Source organism: Perissodus microlepis, chromosome 4 (genome assembly GCF_051167445.1).
Source record: "Perissodus microlepis isolate ML-2025 ecotype Zambia chromosome 4, ASM5116744v1, whole genome shotgun sequence".
Lineage (NCBI taxonomy): Eukaryota > Metazoa > Chordata > Actinopteri > Cichliformes > Cichlidae > Perissodus > Perissodus microlepis.
Genome location: NC_140464.1, coordinates 2,745,123 through 2,764,068, shown reverse-complemented (window position 1 = coordinate 2,764,068; position 18,946 = coordinate 2,745,123). Strand labels below are relative to the sequence as shown.

At 42.3% G+C, this 18,946-nt stretch overlaps 1 protein-coding gene across 2 annotated transcripts in view; it reads right to left on the bottom strand.

Annotated features, from left to right (window-relative positions):
• slc38a12 (solute carrier family 38 member 12) overlaps nt 1–18,946 on the bottom strand; it is an 86,218-nt gene that overhangs the window by 57,999 nt on the left and 9,273 nt on the right. The window contains exons 5-8 of one of the 2 annotated variants that reach the window (XM_084925099.1): nt 13,715–13,814; nt 12,776–12,856; nt 3,492–3,591; nt 733–829 (exon numbers count right to left, since the gene is read on the bottom strand). In XM_084925099.1, coding sequence (XP_084781225.1) covers nt 733–829; nt 3,492–3,591; nt 12,776–12,856; nt 13,715–13,814 — 378 coding nt within the window. The remainder of the gene's footprint in view (nt 1–732; nt 830–3,491; nt 3,592–12,775; nt 12,857–13,714; nt 13,815–18,946) is intronic. The other variant, XM_084925100.1, reaches the window with a different exon arrangement.

Below are 18,946 nucleotides of genomic sequence, written 5' to 3'. Positions count from 1 at the left end.
AACTGACATTCACACACATTCATACTCCGATGGACGCATCAGAGAGCAATTTGGGGTTAGTATCTAGTATCCAAGGATATTTGGCATGCAGACTAGGGGAAGCCAGGAATCGAACCACCAACCTTCCAATCAGTAGATGACCTGCTCCACCACCTCAGCTACAGCCACCCAGGGAAATGACAATAACACTTTGAAACCAAATTGAAAAGCCTGGTTAGGTTGAACCAACACAGCAAGATGTATTCTGTTGTTGCTAACTTTCTCAATTAGATTTTTAAAAACATGTTTAATATTTGCAAAAACCGCACAGGAGACACACAGAGAAATGTGAAAACCTGTGGTGAAAGCTGTCCACTTCTGTGCACATCTCAGCCAGAAGGCAAACCAAAAGAACAAAGTACTGCATGTCCACTGATCCAGAGGATACTTTCAGCTGCTATGAATACAGGCGTGGCTTTAAACTGTCACACCTTTTTGGTGTGTCCCGAACAAAAAACACTATGAATGAATCTTTAGTTGGTAGCTTGCACTGGTTAGTTGGATGTTGGAGGGATTTGTCAGAGCAGCTACAGTCTGCCAGCTCTCCACAGTTTGGCCTTAGTCCTAACATTTTTGAGGTCAACTGACTGTGGCTGCAGAACTGGGCTAAGTTCCACTTCCTGAGGCTTGAAAAGTGACCGTTAGCTGGAAACTGATAAAAGTAGGTTAAAAACTGAATAAATAAACACTTACCAGAAACACCCGGTACGCATCTTTCCTCGTGACAGAGCCCCAGCACGGATCTGTGTCGTTGTACTTGACACTTCCAGCGCTGCAGGAGTGGTTTCCACTGCAGGCAATCACAAAAAAAGAGCTTCATGTTAAACCCCGTCACCTGTCGGCTGTGTGAAACAAACTGTCACCGCAGCTCTAACTCTGACGTACAAACTTTTATCAAAGGTTTCATTTAAAATGTCTGTGTTTACACAGACGAAGATTTCCACTGAAGGAAAAGCTTTAGAGCGTATCGCTTAAGAGCGATCACTAAGCCTGTCATTGTTGCGTAACAAAGCAAGCGTTAGGAAAATCATCTAGTTCTGTCAGTGTTACTCGGAGGTCTCCAGTTTGTGCCTTCAGGCGAGGCAAACTGCCTCTGAAGTCTCAGTTACAGCTCACATTTGTTCTAGCTGGAAGGTTAGCAAGGTTGGGACCAGACTGAGGAGAATTTAACACAATGAGACAGCATCAGCATGCCACACCCCTGGACAGGATGGAGAGGTCAGTTTTGTCATAACACCAACAACACACAATTAGAAGAGGGAAGGACACATTAAATACTGCGAGCAACTGTGAATTTTAAAGTTATAAATTAATAAATAAAAGTATTTCCATTTAAATTTGCCCTCAAACTTTAATAAAAAAGGCAATCAAGTGTAAAGTTCATCGGTCGTTTAGTCCTGCATCTGAATGATGCCATTGAGAGGGGGCATCCCTTATATGGTCACGAGGAGAACTTAAAGCGAGAAAGATGGGAGATAGAACGACTTTTTCAGACAGATGAACGGAGGCGCTGCACCAAGGCCCAGTTTAAGAGAAACAAGGAACATTTTGAACAGGAAATCATGCAAAGCTACCCTAGCAGAGTCAAAGAACAAAGACATGGAGCTGAAAATGAGAACAACAGGTCCCCTTTAAGCACATGTAGCATGTTTTTCCTTCTACTTCTATTTTGGCTTGTGTTTTAAAGCCACCACACCTGTTTCCTCTACAGTGGCCCTTTTTTGCCCCTCTCTAAAAGCCTGAATGTTTACCAAGGGTTGGATTGTTCCCCCATTAACAGCTGAGAATAGACTGCTCTCAGACAGCTCGGTTTTACACTGCTGCTGCTGCTGATGATGACATGTTGTTACAAAAATAAGGTTCAGACATTGTAATCTTTAAAACTAGGCTTAAACGACTGGATGGATGTGTTCCCAAGTGTCCATCACAGGTTATTTTCTGTTTTCCATTATAATCGTTTGCTTACTTTGTGCTCTGCCTTATTGAGAATTCAGCTCAGTAAAGCATTCTGTTATAAAGCACAGCTGTTAAATGACACGCGAGGTGGAGGCTTCTTCTTTAGAAAGAGGAGATTAAGACACTTTTAATCTTACTGAGATGAAAATGAGTTTAAGGTGACCTCAAACACCGAACTCACAAGAAAACACTGAAATAAATCAGTTAATAAAGGACTGTGCATTATAGCTTCCTTCTTTGAAACTGCCTGAAACTATTAAAAACATCACTGTCAGAAACTGTCACAATCCACAAATAATAAAAAAAAAACAAAACACTGAAGGCAGAATGACTATTTCTGTGATCTGGGCTCTGAAGGGCTGAGTCCACTATAACTATATATGAAATACCTCATTTTCACCCAGACACTCGCAATAAAAACCTTTCTGGAAGCAAATCAACACGACTCAGTCGCCAGCAGCACCGGTATGAGGTGAGCAGGCCTAAAGGTGAGAGCGAGGCTTTATTGTCTTAATCTCGGGTTCAGCAGGTCACAACAGGACTAAAGAGAAAGGACAGAGGAGCCAATGAGAAGATGGACGTGCTTCATTGTGCCAAAAGTAAAAGCACAAAGGTTATGAATACTTTTCATGAAGAATATGACAAGTAATCCCTAATTTTCAGATTCGTATTTTTAAGCTTGGACTCTACTTGAGCAGCTTTGCCACTTTAGCCCCACCCCCTTTAAGGCTGCACTCCCTATTAGCCAACTTTGTGATTGGCTGCCCCTCAAAGAAATGTTCTGAGTGCCAGGTGGGCGGGGTTTCTGCACTCAGAACAGCCGAAGTGGAACAGACGGCTTTTGCAAGATAATGTTTAATGAAGGCGTAATTTCAGCAAAATAGCTAAATATTTATTACACCGGCTCCTACACTAATGTCCAAATTAATTTGAGTAAATAAATGAATACAGTTTCAATAATACAATATTAAACTGAGTATTTATGCCCTTTCATTTTTGTTACAAAGTCAATACCCATAAAAGAACTGAGACTAATACTTATCAATAGTCCCGATGAGATTCTACAGCAGCACCCGTTTCCCAACAATAGGAACAAATTAGAAGTGAAGTTAAACCACAACAGAAATTTCCACATGTTCACAAAAACAGGAGGCTGCTCCCAGAAAAATGCTTTGGAGCGCCTCACTTCATGTCTCAAAGCAAAATGGGGCTTGCAGCAGAGAGGGGCCTTGTTGCTTAATGTTAATTAATTCTGTACAACTTCACAAGCACCTCCTATGAACTGGCTCTATGAAGTCCAGCGAGTAGAAGCTCCTGAGTATTTAGAAGTCTGACCAGAATGAAATCACTAAAGTGAGAAGAGATTACCTGTACATACACTGACCTCTATGGTTTGAAACATTAGTCTCTATATTAAACATGGCTAAGGACAAGCAGAGTAGGTCTACTTCTAATATAATCTCGTTATTTCAAAATAAATCCAAAAATAATCCTACCAGGCAACTTCCATCAGCGAAATCGGCACAGCTGCTGCGTAGATGGCCAGGTCTCCATAAAGATAGACTATGATGCAGATGTAGAACATATTGACACCAACTGAAAGACAAAAACAAAGACATTAATATATTAATGAGTCAGGGATGCATTGTACTCAGTGCTGAGAAAAGCTACGGACGTTAGTCATGACCAAATTCTGACAAATGGTTTGGTCAACCCAATCAAAGGACCTTATCTTGGTCTCGTCTTGTAGTCTCAGACAAATGTTCAGAATGAAATGAGGATTAATTCAAATTTGATCCTTCAATCTGGATCCAGAGCCTCACTACAAGACATCCGTCCAGGTCCAAGTTTGAATCAGGGGGCAGTGGTTTAAACAGAGTGTCAAGACCTCCCCCTCCCTGCCCAACTTCTCCAGCTCTACCAGGAGACACTAAGGCAAGGGTGGGAAACTCCAGGCTTCAAAGACCGTTGTCCTGCAGGTTTAAGATCTCACCAAGAGTCAACACACCTGAATCAAATAATTAGTTCATTACCAGGCCTCTGGAGAACTTCAACACATGTTGAGGAGGTCATTTAGCCATTTAAATCAGCTGCGTTGGATCAAGGGCACGTCTAAAACGTGCAGGACACCGGCCCTTGAGGGCTGTAGTTGGATACCCCTGCACTAAGGCATTCATTTTTTCAGAGTTTCTGACACATAGAAGGGTAGTGCGTTGATGGACGGTTCGGTGAGGTGTTTAAGAACAACTTGGATCCAAACTGAGTGCAGATGGCAACTCCACCATCAGGGATTAGCAGGCAGGCGGCAGACACGGGGACAGAGCCATCACAGCCTGGTGTGGGTCACTCCTGTGTGTACCACTCCCATTAAAGCTTATAATTTGGTAATTATGTTTGTGTGACGCAGACAATCTTTACAGATCACCAAAGCGCGGCTGGTTTCTCCACGTGAATAAAAACAAAGTAACACAAGATCAATAAGTGACAAGGAGACACATTTTTCATTTTTAGCGTCCGTCTCAACATTTCATCATGAAATATGAGCGACGGACCACGAGTGTGAAACTTTGCCATCTCTATTAAAATGTACTCTCCTCTACACCTCTGCTCATTACATCCCTCCATCCCTTTTCTGGGACAGCGGCCTGCACAGCATAGGCACGTCTTACTGGTTCAATGAAATATATTAATAGCGTTAATTAAAAAAACTAATCGCTCCATGAAGGGAATTTTCCTCATCAGCCTTTACTCTTTACAAGTTCTTTAACCATCTGTCCTCCTCTCGCCATGCAGCCAAGATCGAGAGCTTTCACCAGCAGACACATCAACACGGTGCCCCACACATCCATCATCCTCTTGAATTCTTAGAAGGGGTTTCGACCGTCCAACCGGACCCCTCAGCTAATTTATTACTGCCAAGGAAATTAGAGCATACAGTCGATTAAAAAGAAATAAAAGTTGACAGATTTACAGCTTTAAGGGCTACACTGCTTCTTTTATGGCTGAGGGTGCCCATCAAACAGTTAACTTAAGCAGTGACAGAAGTTGAAAACACGAGGAAGTGGCAGCCTAATAAACAACCATTCATCTCGTTGTAATTAAAGCTGTCAGCTGACTCACAACAGTCAGAATGCAACATTAGAGTCTGGAGCCCTAAAAGAGTAATCCGAGTCTAATTTAGCCCATACTCTATTAGAGTGTGCTGGTTATTATCATTATAAGAAAATGAAACAATTAATCATGTGGTCAATACAGTGTCAAAATGTAACATACCCATTACATTTTAATAGCATATGTACCACATATGTCATGGTGAACGGCTCGTTCTGTTAAGAACAAAGACGCAGACCCATGAAACATAAACAGGACGGGGTTTTTTGCAGGGCTTTACAAAGGCCTGCACAAAGAACACCCTTACTGCAATTAAAAGGGGAGCAGCAGCCAGGTGCTGCTATCAAATGCACTTTATTAATTAATCACCAGTAAATGTGAGAACCTCTATAAAAGCTGTAGTTTTGGCACCCAAAGATCTGACCGTGCAAAAAACCCAAGAACTGCATCTCAGACTTCACAGGCCTCAGTTAGCACGTTAAAGGTCAAAGTTCACGAAAGCACAATTAGAAAAAACTGCACAAGTACGGCTTGTTTGAAAAAAAACATGGCAGTACGGACAAACCACAAGACCTCTGGAACAATGTCCTTTAAAGAGATGAGACCGAATTGGAGACAACTGATGATAATGCACAGCACCACAATTAGAGAAAACCAAACACAGAACATCAATAACAACACCTCATACAAAGGTGATGGTTAGAGCACCTTGCAGCCACTGAGTCGCCCATAAACTCCTCAAGTGTTAAAGCTTGGTCCAAACTGGATCATAAAACAGGACAATGATCTCAAGCACAGCAGCAAATCTACAGCAGAAAAGCTGAAAAAGAATAAAAGGTGCAGTCTTCCAAAGTCCAGACCTCAACCTGAGCTCCACAAAGCTGCAAACCTCTATGACCTGAAGCAGCGCTGTAAAGAAGAATGGGCCAAAAGAATGTGACAGACTGATGAAGTCATTTAGAAAACTGGTACTTCAAGTCATTGCTGCTAAATGTGGTTCTGCATGCTGCTGGAATATGGTGTGAGCTTAGACGTTAACCTGCTTGCTTTGCCTGCACTGAGTCTGGTTTTCACACCAAGGTCACTGCGCCTTCATATTCTAATACTACAGAAAGTACAGGTGCAGGAATTAAATGGCAGATATTTCCACACAGTCCCAAGTTCAGAGTCTGCTGCAAACTAACGACAGCACTGTGGTCAGCACCTCGCATTACGATGGCCTAAAAATGTCCGGGTTCAGACTGGACAGCCATTAATAATTTGAACATGGATGAGACTTATCATTGAGAAACAGGTAGCAGGGTATTCTGCTGCTGCAGTCGGTAAATGATAGAAAGGCGAGCGCTCCACATGACCACGGGCGTGCAGGCCTTCGCTGCACCGCAACTAATTTTTCCCAATTACTCCGAGCCGCAGGCACGCGGGCTACAAAATGGGCCTTCATGTAGGAGCTGAGGACTCCGTGTAGCTGTGAAACACCGCCGCCATCCATCAGCACATTTCCTCTGACTGACAGCAGACATGAAAACCTGCCCGGGAGGAGCTGCGAGAACAGCACAAAGACCACATTTAGTTAAGACTACAAGGAGACTTTGGAGGAGGGATTTAATACCATTTAAGTCCTAAAAGGAATGGGATAATATTCTATTTGTACTGTAGTACTAAGCCACCTGTGGCCTGCTCTTTAAGGTGAAGCAGTTTGGTTTTGTGATGCCTGAAAATGAGCTGTCATCTTATGGAAAGCCTCTGAAATAAAAGGAAGAAAGAGAATATTAACTTTTATTCGGACCTCAGTAGTCGCCCTCTCCTCAGATTCCAGTTCTATCAAAGGGAAATTCTGATGAACACAAACTACAAACAGTCGCTAATCAAACCGATGGACGGCTTGACATATTTATCATGTAGAAAAACTGAGACGTGCTGCTGAAATTACATTTCTTTATCTTATATTAGTATACTTCAGGGATGAATGTGTAGTTACCCGTCTTTACACTCACAGAAAGAGGAGTTTCACTCGTCCAGCTGTATGTGGCCATCGATGTGAAATGAGTTTGACATCCCAGCGCTAAACAATCACTAATCTCTCAGATTAACATCTGGAGAATATCTCCCTTCTAAGTCGGAGCAGAAGTTAGTCAGTTGCTGTGTCATTCTCATGTAACCAGCGACACAATAACCAAAATGATGAGTCCGTGTATATCAACGGATCCTAAATGCTTAAATGTATTTTAAATGGCACAAATTAAAAAAGAAATGCTCTCACTAACAAAATGCACATTGATTATTATGTTTTGTAATAAAGTCAAACGTGATGCAAAAAAAGTTTTACTTATTATTTTTTTTGTCCAAACACAAAGAGACAAAATTCCCGAGAAGCTTCATTGTTTGGTCATTTCACCTGCAAACTGTGGCATCAACACAACGCCATAAATGCTGACTCTCACCTCGAGGTGGTTTTCTAAATGATTGCCTACTAGGATATTCTGCAGTAACAGCAACAGAAGTTGTAATGTCCAGGAATTACATTAAACACTTGGCTTTCCATCAATCTGATTCCAGGAGTCAGTCTTTCGCTCTTGCACTGATGGACGGTAGTTTGTCCGTTTCACAGATTGCAACAGCAGCGAGAGGGCTGGACAGCATCAGATCACGGGAGAAGAAAGCTGAATGACAATGAAGACAACAAGACAGGAAGTGCTGGCACTAGCTAGTTAGCAAAATAAAAGTATTGCCTACTTGTGAATCTGCGTGGAAGGGGACTGCTTTATGACATGGATGAAAGCACTGCAAGTTACAAAGACAAAAGCATTCAGTAGTACAAGGGGGGATACAACAGAAGTAAAGCCTTCAGGGAGGAGACTGAACTTGTGCTGTTGACCTGCTGTGTTGATCACAACAAAACTTTGAAATTAAATTATCCTAAAACTGCTACAGGAAACAGGCGTGTGTGTGACTTATAGAAAATGATCAGGAGCCATGCTGGAGCAAACGTGTCCATTCGTCTTCCCAGTGGCTCGGGCCCTGCTGGTTTTCATTTTGCCAGAGCTCTGCATGCACAAGTATGACATTTAAGTAAAAGTCACTCAAGTATTAAAAATGGATGTGCCCATGTTTGGCTCTCATTAAAGACGGAGGTCTGTGTTACGACAGATAAATCAGTATTCATGTCCACGGCCCTCCATATGTCAGGGGAAGGACGGCTTGCGTTGTAGAAACAAGCGTTCTGTTTGCAGAGCCGTGGACAAACGGCAAATCATATCAAAAGTATGAAACGCCGGGACGAGACGCTGATGCGAGGATGGCACTCCCGTTCGCCTCCCTCTCTCTCTGCCTTTGTGACTTTAGCCAAAGTCGTCTCCTAATCAACTTTCAAATCGTCAATGTGAAGGTTATAGTAGCACCTTTCCACAGAGGTGCAGATAAACCTGCCTCCATCAACATTCCTGTCAGTGGCTGCAGGTCAGGCTGATACGATATCCATGGCCTTATTCCAAGCCTGCTTTACCGCTGCTGCCACCGTCACGTCAATTTCAGCCCAGGAGGAAGTCGAATGCCCTCTAAGAGTGCCTATTCAACAGCAGGAGAGATGATTTTTAATTGCCTGCTACGGCGCGGGACAGGAAGACAGTGTGCAATCACGCCTGCAGGTCTGAAGAATTGAGGGCGGTGATAAAACTGTTTTAAAGTCCTGTAACTTTAGCACAGCGTGAAGGCGTTTGTTTGCACCCATTCTTGTTAATAACACATGAAGAGTGCTGAATGTGCCTGTCAGTAAAGACTGCAGTCTGCCCTCAGCTCATTTTGTTTTACTCGGCTTTCCAAGAAAAGACAACTGCCGGCTGTCAGATGTCAACATCTGTCTCCCCACGCCCATAATCCCTCACAATTTAGGGTTGGGGTTTTTGGACTTGGTTTGGATTAAGTTGTCGCCTCTACAAAGAAACAAAACTGCTCAGCCCAGACATTTCCATACACACTATAAATAGTCCCTGATAGACTGGCTGGGATTATGTTTCATTTACATTTTTAATTTTAGAAAACAACCCTCTAAATTCTGTATAAACACCGACTGACATACAGAACCAAAAAATAAAGACATATCTCAATTTTTCCCTCATTATCAGATTATCTGCTGATTATTTTCATCTATTATGGCCCAAAAAAATCAACTCAAATTTAATTTATAATCATATAAAATGACAAGAAACAAACACACTGTTCAGCACACCATGTGTGTACCTCAGTAGCCTATTGAACGGCAAAAATTAGGTTTTCTTTTCGGAAGTAAGTAAAAGGAAAAAACAGCGGCCGACAGCGCTGTAAACAACAATAGACTTGTGGGTAACAAGCAAGCGAATAATGCAGAAAACAGATTTTTAGACGAGAAACTGTTCTTGAAGTACAGAGAGAGAGAAAGAGCTGTGCATGAAGTGTGATTTTATTGCAAAAGTCAGAGTGAATTCATGACGATGTTTATGTGAAGCGTAGTTTGGATCTGGAGATCAAACTAACAGCTTCAGAATCAGCACAAAAAGGACATAAACACAAAGCTCGACCCGCCGAAACATCAGAGTCAGCGACCGTGTCCGTGTCGTCAGGTGAGAAAGTCACATCTCACCGATTCTGATCCGTCGGCGGGTCGAGCTTTGTGTTTACGTCTTTGTGCAGAATCCGTGTTACTGCTCTCATTTACTGTTTTAAATGTTTGGTGGTTGTTTAAATTTTGTGAGGTTTAACCTGAGATTCTGGCGTTTCTGGCAAAATAAATTTATATTCAAAAATCGATTCAGGATTTTAATGAATCAATATCACGTTATCCAGGCTAGAATCGATTTTAATCGATAAATCGATTATCAAAACCCACCCCTTGTAACGCTTTAAAATCAGGGGTGGGCAATTCCAGGCCCCGAGGGCCGGTGTCCTGCAGGTTTTAGATCTCACCCTGGGTCAACACACAATTAGTTACCAGGCCTCTGGAGAACTGCAGGAGCTAATTTAGCCATTTAAATCAGCTGTGTTGGTTCAAGGACACATCTAAAACCTGCAGGGACACCGGCCCTCAAGGCCTGGAGTTGCCCACCCCTGCTTTAAATGGATTGGCTTCATACCTCTCCGACCTCTTACACCTTTATGTCCCATGCCGTGCTCTACGATCTCAGGACTCTGGCCTTCTAAAAGTTCCTAGAGCCAGAAAAAAGACAGCTGGAGAGCTTTTTCTTTTCGTGTCCCGTTCTTGTGGAACAACCTCCCTCAAGATATTAGGCAGGCGTGCTCTGTGGAGGTTTTTAAAACTAAGGTGAAGACACATTTGTTCACCCATCTTACATGTCTTAATTCTTTGCCTTTTAGTTTTTAAATTCTTACTGTCTTTAACTTGTATTGTGTTTTACTTGTACTGCTATTTATCCCTTTTATTTATTCATCTTTTTAGTTTCAAATAGCTGTACAGCACTTTGTTTGAAAGCGCTTTATAAATAGTTATTATTACAACTCGACGCAGCAGCGTAGCGTCCCTGCAGCAGCAAAGAGCCAAACATTCAGAAGGTGCTTTTTATATTTATGATACCAATTTGGTGATTTAAGAATACGATATTATTATAGAATATAATATTTCAGACACATTAAAGTTAAAGACATTTCTCCAACTTTTGTTGTGTGCAGATTTTTATTTGGTTTTTGGTTTTTGTCCGTGGGGAAGTTGCAGGTTGCCTTTTGGTGGCCTAAAGATGCATCGTCAACACTCACAGCTCAGTTTAGTTTAAACTTTCATCTATCAGCTGTTATAAATGCAGACATCAACAGATTAGCAAACAGGGAATATTGGCTGATAAATAAAGTCTGCGCTGCACTTTTTCAGTGAACCAGCCTTGGGAAAAAACCTCCCACCTGACTCCATTAGCATCAGTTTTTCAGTGTGTTAAATGTAAAGTTTTACCTTCATTCTGAAAAATTATCTGAACCACACGCTGGGTTGGAATTTGGATTTTTTATATTTGTATATTTTTCCAGCACCTTTGAGTGACTTCATGAGTGAACATGAGATTCTAATGAAAAACATATTTCTATATGCACACTGTTAAAACAAAGTGCACCCAAATTAACGTTTAAACATCGAGGCCCACTCCACAAATGCCACAATCCAACTATATTTTTCTATAAGCAAATTTGAGCATGAGTATAACAGGACATATCATCCGTTCAATAAAACGCACCAATTTAATGTCTTTGATGTGGAGGAACAGAAGCAAGCGTCAGTACTCTGGATGTTTAAAGCTGATAATTCATTGGAGAAACTGGAGGAGTCGATGCTTTTTTCAGGTTTGTTGCTTTGTTGTCTGTTAGTCTTGCGATGGACAAGCTATCAGCCAATGTGCACACCTTGGATGTGTGCTTGGACGCTTTCTCACGTCTTTGTGACCCAGAGGAGTCGCTCCCTACTGGCCATTAAACAGAATGCAGGTTTAAAGCCCTTTAAGACGTCTACAAGAAACAATGTTCAATTTTTATTGACCCAAATATTAAAAAGTCAGTGCCTGCTTATTAAAACTGCATGACTGCAACAGACGAGAAGTGGATGAAGTGGACAGGAAGACTGGTGGTGAGCAGGTAGAAGCTGAGCAGGTCGGTGTAATCGGGACAGAGAAAAGAGCTCCGTCTCTTTCCTCGACCAGCACGTGTTGGGCTAATTCGTTTCCGATTAGAGTGACTGGGCTGCTTCTCACCACATGAGGGAGAGAGAAGAGGAGAGAAAACTCATTTCCTTATTACCAGTCGATACCTGCCCGTGTTTCACCTGTATGGAGTCGTTTCATGGTGGGAAAGGTCGTCAGCCAGCCTCGTTTTTATGTTTTTTTTAAGCACATTAACCAAGCAGAACAGGCGAGTGAGTGACGAGCAGACTGTACGGAGCACACTGCAGCTTTAACAGCATGAGCTGCATGACAGCATGCATGAGTGCGTTCACACGTGTGGGTGTGAACATGAGCTGAGCGGATGTGTTACACTGAGTGTGTGCCAAGTGCTCCACCTGCTGCCGAAACGCTGAAGGACCGAGCGTGTCAGCGCAATGATGTTGTCGGAGCTTCGACCTTTTGCTGTTCCTTTACTCCTGCAACAACAGGGACGCTGCAGACTGTGGAGGCACCCGCGCCGAGTGAAGAAGAGCTGGCTGGATTAATGCAAGCGGACAAGAGGAGCGAGGAGACGAGAGCTCCGATATGAGCCTCGAGGCTTTGTCTGTCTCCGGTTGAAGGTGATTCTGCCTTTAATTCAACAGCAAAACTTCTCAGAGAACTCATTAGCCCCCAAATCATTCAGGAATATGCCACAAGTGCAGGTTATACCCTCACTCACCTACTCACCCACCCACAAGCAAGGCAGAGAGATTAACAACCTTGATAGGGTCTCAAACAGGTAATTAAAACCAGAGGCAGTTTTTCCATTTATAATTACATCCAATTAAACTGCCAGCAGTCTTCCTTTTGTAAATGTGAGCACCGGACGTTAAAAAAAATATCTCTCCTGAATTATCCCACACAACCCTCACTACTCCTCCATATAAATGTTACGCGTGGCTAATGATGGCGACGTCGAAAGTTAATTGAATAATGGCTGAAAAATGGGCAGAGAGAGGAGGTGAAGAAGGAGCTGGAGGCGAGAAGATTATTACCTTTGTTGAAGAACATGGAGGCCATCTGACCCATCTCAACCCGCTCCATGATGTCAAAATGATCGGCCTGCCCTGATCGCTCTGTGAAGACAGGAAGCAGACGACGGGAGTAAAGACACCTCGTGCTAGGAGTCAGATAAGCCCAGACTGAGATATCTATCTATCAAAAAATATATACACACACACACACACACACACACACACATATATATATAATATATATAATCAAGTGTCTTTATACTTGATGTAAAATGTGCTACAAATTTACTACATTTATTTAAAGAATTCACATTAAAGCATTTTAACAAATGTAACTTTTTCTCAGGAAATGCCAGAAATGATGATAATTATACTCAGAGGCTGTTCCACCTCGTTTCATTTGCCAAATTGTGAAAATCTGAAAAATATTTAAGATAAAATCGCATAAAACTGAAAGTTCTTTACATTTTTGTTTGATAAATGACAAAGTATAAAATTCATGTCGTTAGCCAGTCATTGGAGCACTTGCTTGAGATGCCATGTCTCTAATGTTTGATGTGAATATTAACTTGTCTGTAGCTGCACTGCTGTCATGTGACTTGCTGATTGGATAACTGCATGAGTAAGAGGAGCCTGAGCCGGCACACCTCGACTTCAGAGCCTGGATCCAGAGCACGATGAATTTGTGATATATTAAGATGATGTCTCACAGTTCTTCATTTCTGAATTTTACATGCATTCGTGAACACTTCCTGCAAAATGAGCAATTTTGCCCAATTGCTTAAAGGTAAACTGTGCTAAGCAAGCCATGCACATACATCTGTAACGTGTAATAAAGCCCTCGGCGAGCGTATTTGTAGAGGTGAAACCTTACAGTGAGAGAGAAACCTGAACTAAGCGTGTGGTCTTGATGTAAGACTACATCTTCTTTCCTATTTCTCTAAAGAGAGCGACACTCACGAACAGACAAGATGGGCCTCGTCTCCGGCTCCGATCGACCCCGGCACGTGACCTCGTCGTCGTCTGAATACTCGGACGTGGAGTCGCTGTTCTCGACCTGCTGAGGACGACAGGAGGAAAGCGTGACTTCCTGTTTTCCTCATTTCTAAACACAAACAATCAGCAATCAGCTGCAGCAGAGGAAGGTAACATCTGGAAACTACAAGCAGCAGCTGGGAAACCCCGTGGAGGATGGAGGCAAACGTGTGCCCACAGAGTCTCTGCAGATTAGCGTCAATTAGGTGTCAATGATGGTCAGATCTGTGCGTGAATGATGAGTGACATAGGGACAAAGATCGGACGAGGAGTGACAAACAGCAGCTACATGGCCCGCCTTACAGCGCCAATCACCGCTTAACTAAGAGTTCAACAAACACCAGACTGCAGGATGTGAACCCGCCTCCATCTGTGACATTTTGTATTATTAAGTTATGATTTATCTTTGGACAAAACCAGCAAGCTTCCTTTTAAAAGATGGTAAATTAGTTTCTTGGACTCCAGCCTTGATTTTAGCCTCACCTCACAGGTTTTAAGCTGTTTTCACACCGACACACTTTGTTTGCTCAGGTTCAAATCAGTGATTTTTGTAAAGTCGTTTTTCCTGTGGTTTAATTTGTTTTCATACAAAAGAAAAATCTCCAAGTAAGCCAAAATCTTCGGTACAAACCATCTGAGAACATTTAATGTGCCTATTGGTCCGATGTGTCGGGGGCAACACGAGTAAATACAGGAAGGAGGACAGAGACATCTTCTTCCACAGTCTGCACCCGAGTGTAATAACCGTGTTCACAGATTATAGCATCACTCGGACCACCTGACCCTCCTCCTGATGGCTCCCAGATCTTAAAATTAAAACAAAAGGAGGGTCACATGTTTTTTCGGTAACCACCTCAAAGCTTTTAAACATCCCACTGCTTCATAGCAAACAACGACTTATTCACTCAAACTGCAATTCAGATAAATTAAAGACAACCACAAATATAAAATATACATAAAACAAAAGCAGACTGGATAAAAAGCATCCGTGTAATGGATAAAGACGGGTGCAGTCACAGTGCTAACTGTGCTGATTTAAAATGATTCTCTAACTTTAACAGCTTCTGCAGATTGTGTAAAAAAGAATCTGTTTCAATATTAACCTGATGATTTTCAATAGTCAGTCCAAACATTTATCCTTCCTGAAACTCTGAACACTATGACATGTTAATTCAGTTACAGTCCTCCTAAAACACCAGCAGAGGGCAGTCATGTCTCCCTCCAGGCAGGCCTGTACGCCTCCCATACTAAACCAGATCACTCCTGCTGGGAGGGCTCCTCTTTAACACCTCAGGTAATAAAAAGTAATTGATTGATAATAGCTGGTGGTGTCTGACAGTTTTCTTTGCCTTGAAAATGAATCCCTTTGAATTCTTAAATGTTCAGACAAAAAAAGAAATTTAAAATGAAACCCTTTTGAGGGTTTCACAATTTAGCCTCCAGTGCACTGCCAGACTGCCAGAATCATTTTAAGCTTTGGTATTTAATGGCAGTTGGTGGGAGCACAGGTAGATTCAAGCAACAACATTTTTGTGTGGAAATATTTTGGTGTAGCACCACAAAAGAGCCGTGTCCTCAAAAACTGTACTTCAAACTCAGTCCTTCTCAAATACATAAAACACTTTAACCCACAAAGTCACAGTGACGACAGGTGCTGCGTACGCTTCGTCATATTTCCTCGTCTTAGCTTTCGGGAGACGTTCGTTTGTCCCGTTATCGCTGTCTCTCTCTGCCTTTCTTTTCGTCACTGTTAAATATTTTTTTGAGAGTTTGTTTACTGCACTTCATATCTCCTGCTCTGTGCTGTGTGTGTGCACGTGCTCAGTGCAAAAAACCCTGCCACCTACTGTAGCGGATGTGCTTTCACACTCTATTCTAGTACAGCAAAGAAAGCATGCTCCCCGGGGTCACACGCTCCCCCTCTGGCATCGCACCCCACTGTTTGAGAAAGGCTGCAATAAGGGACCCGTGTTGACTTAAAGCTGGGAACGTATGGACTTTACACCTGCTGTTATCATTAACCCTCAAAAACATATAATATAAAGAGGTTAAAAATATCACAGCTTGAGATCTGCTTATATCCATCCACCAACTATTTTTAGTGAAATCATTTAACAATATGTTAACTGGCACTCATTCTCTCTCCTTCCAAACCAGCTGACAAAGGTCAAACGTATGTCCTGTGTTCAGTGTTAGTCAAGTCAAGTCAAGTCATCTTTATTTACACAGGGAGTGCAGAATTATTAGGCAAGTTGTATTTTGGAGGAATAATGTTATTATTGAACAACAACCATGTTCTCAATGAACCCAAAAAACTCATTAATATCAAAGCTGAATGTTTTTGGAAGTAGTTTTTAGTTTGTTTTTAGTTTTAGCTATTTTAGGGGGATATCTGTGTGTGTAGGTGACTATTACTGTGCATAATTATTAGGCAACTTAACAAAAAACAAATATATACCAGGGCTCTAGACTAACTTTTTGCCATGGGCGTACCGGTACGCCTAACTTTAAAAAGTTAGGCGTACCGGCACAAAAGTTAGGCGCACACAAATTTTATAATAATTTATATAATAAAATGTGTTTTTCTGGATACACTGTGCTTTTTCAGCATTCAAAGATTGATGACACCGTGTCAGAGCACTGGCTATGAATTTCAGAAGGATCAGGCCTTAACTTAACAGAAAAGTTAGCAATAGTTCTTTTCCTATTACAGCTACATCCACTTCTGTCGTGCCTAGGCTGCTCACTAGGGCTGGGTATCATCACTGATTTCTATAATCCATTCGATTCCGGTTTTCAAAGTCCCGATTCGATTCAACTTAGCCTCAGACAGTCAGAAATATTATAATTCTGATCATTTATCAGTACTGACTTCATCAGAATTGTGAACATCACAGCAGATGCCTTTGTGTGACAGTAACTGAGAATAAAACACAGAAAAACATGAAGGAGATTTTCCTGTCTGGCTTTTTATAGCAGATAACCTTAAAAATATTCTACAATGTTCTGCATATAAAGTTTAAATTTCTTCAGTATTGAACAACAGAAAAAATAGGCTTTCTTGTCCGAGGTCATTTAAGTGAAAAAAAGAAAAGAAAAAGAGCAGCCGACAGCGCTGTAAACAACGGTAGACTGGTGGGTAATAAGTGACTGAATAATACAGAAAACAGAGATTGGAGACGGGAAACTGTTCTTGAAGTATAGAGAGAGATAGAGAGAGAGCTAGCTGTGCATGAAGTGTGATTTTAATAGTCGTGGAAGCAAAACAGCAAAATTCATGACGACATTGATCAAATGTGAAGCGCAGTTTGCTGCTTCTTTTGCTGCTGGCTCGGTGAATTTTGGTTGGAGAGAGACAAAACCTGCAGCTCAGAATCAGCGCAAGAAGACGTAAACACAGCGCGGACCGGACGCATCAGAATCGCTGAGCTCCGACAGCGTGTCCGTCTACGGGCCGTCGGGTGAGAAAGCCGAGAAAGACAAAGTTGATTCTGATGCGTCGGGTCCGTTCTGTGTTTACGTCTTTGTGTGGAATCCGTGTACCTGCTCTCATCTGCTGTTTGGTTGTTGTTGAAATGGTTTTGTGAGCTTTAATCTGAGAATCTGGCGTTTCTGGCAAAACACAGTTATATTTAAAAGTCGATTCAGGATTTAATGAATTGATATCGCTTTATTCAAGCTACTCACCTCCCACTTCCACCTGCACTTTCAACTGGACCACGGCCAATCAGAGAGGTCCCGCCCCTTAATATCTCTGATTGGTTTAGTCCACGATAGGGGCAAAATGTGTGTCTGTTGTTGACCACAGGGAAGGTTGCAGATTTTTTTTTTTTTTTTCGCTACCCGAACAGTTGGTCGCACAGGTGCAACCAAATATTTTTTTTTAGTCGCACCACTGAAAAATTTGGTCGCACTCTAGAGCCCTGTATACCCATTTCAATGATTTATTTTTACCAGTGAAACCAATATAACATCTCCACATTCACAAATTCCTGACATTCAAAAACAAAACAAAAACAAATCAGCGACCAATATAGCCACCTTTCTTTGCAAGGACACTCAAAAGCCTGCCATCCATGGATTCTGTCAGTGTTTTGATCTGTTCACCATCAACATTGCGTGCAGCAGCAACCACAGCCTCCCAGACACTGTTCAGAGAGGTGTACTGTTTTCCCTCCTTGTAAATCTCACATTTGATGATGGACCACAGGTTCTCAATGGGGTTCAGATCAGGTGAACAAGGAGGCCATGTCATTAGTTTTTCTTCTTTTATACCCTTTCTTGCCAGCCACGCTGTGGAGTACTTGGACGCGTGTGATGGAGCATTGTCCTGCATGAAAATCATGTTTTTCTTGAAGGATGCAGACTTCTTCCTGTACCGCTGCTTGAAGAAGGTGTCTTCCAGAAACTGGCAGTAGGACTGGGAGTTGAGCTTGACTCCATCCTCAACCCGAAAAGGCCCCACAAGCTCATCTTTGATGATACCAGCCCAAACCAGTACTCCACCTCCACCTTGCTGGCGTCTGAGTCGGACTGGAGCTCTCTGCCCTTTACCAATCCAGCCACGGGCCCATCCATCTGGCCCATCAAGACTCACTCTCATTTCATCAGTCCATAAAACCTTAGAAAAACCAGTCTTGAGATATTTCTTGGCCCAGTCTTGACGTTTCAGCTTGTGTGTCTTGTTCAGTGGTGGTCGTCTTTCAGCCTTTCTTACCTTGGCCATGTCTCTGAGTATTGCACACCTTGTGCTTTTGGGCACTCCAGTGATGTTGCAGCTCTGAAATATGGCCAAACTGGTGGCAAGTGGCATCTTGGCAGCTGCACGCTTGACTTTTCTCAGTTCATGGGCAGTTATTTTGCGCCTTGGTTTTTCCACACGCTTCTTGCGACCCTGTTGACTATTTTGAATGAAACGCTTGATTGTTCGATGATCACGCTTCAGAAGCTTTGCAATTTTGAGACTGCTGCATCCCTCTGCAAGATATCTCACTATTTTTGACTTTTCTGAGCCTGTCAAGTCCTTCTTTTGACCCATTTTGCCAAAGGAAAGGAAGTTGCCTAATAATTATGCACACCTGATATAGGGTGTTGATGTCATTAGACCACACCCCTTCTCATTACAGAGATGCACATCACCTAATATGCTTAATTGGT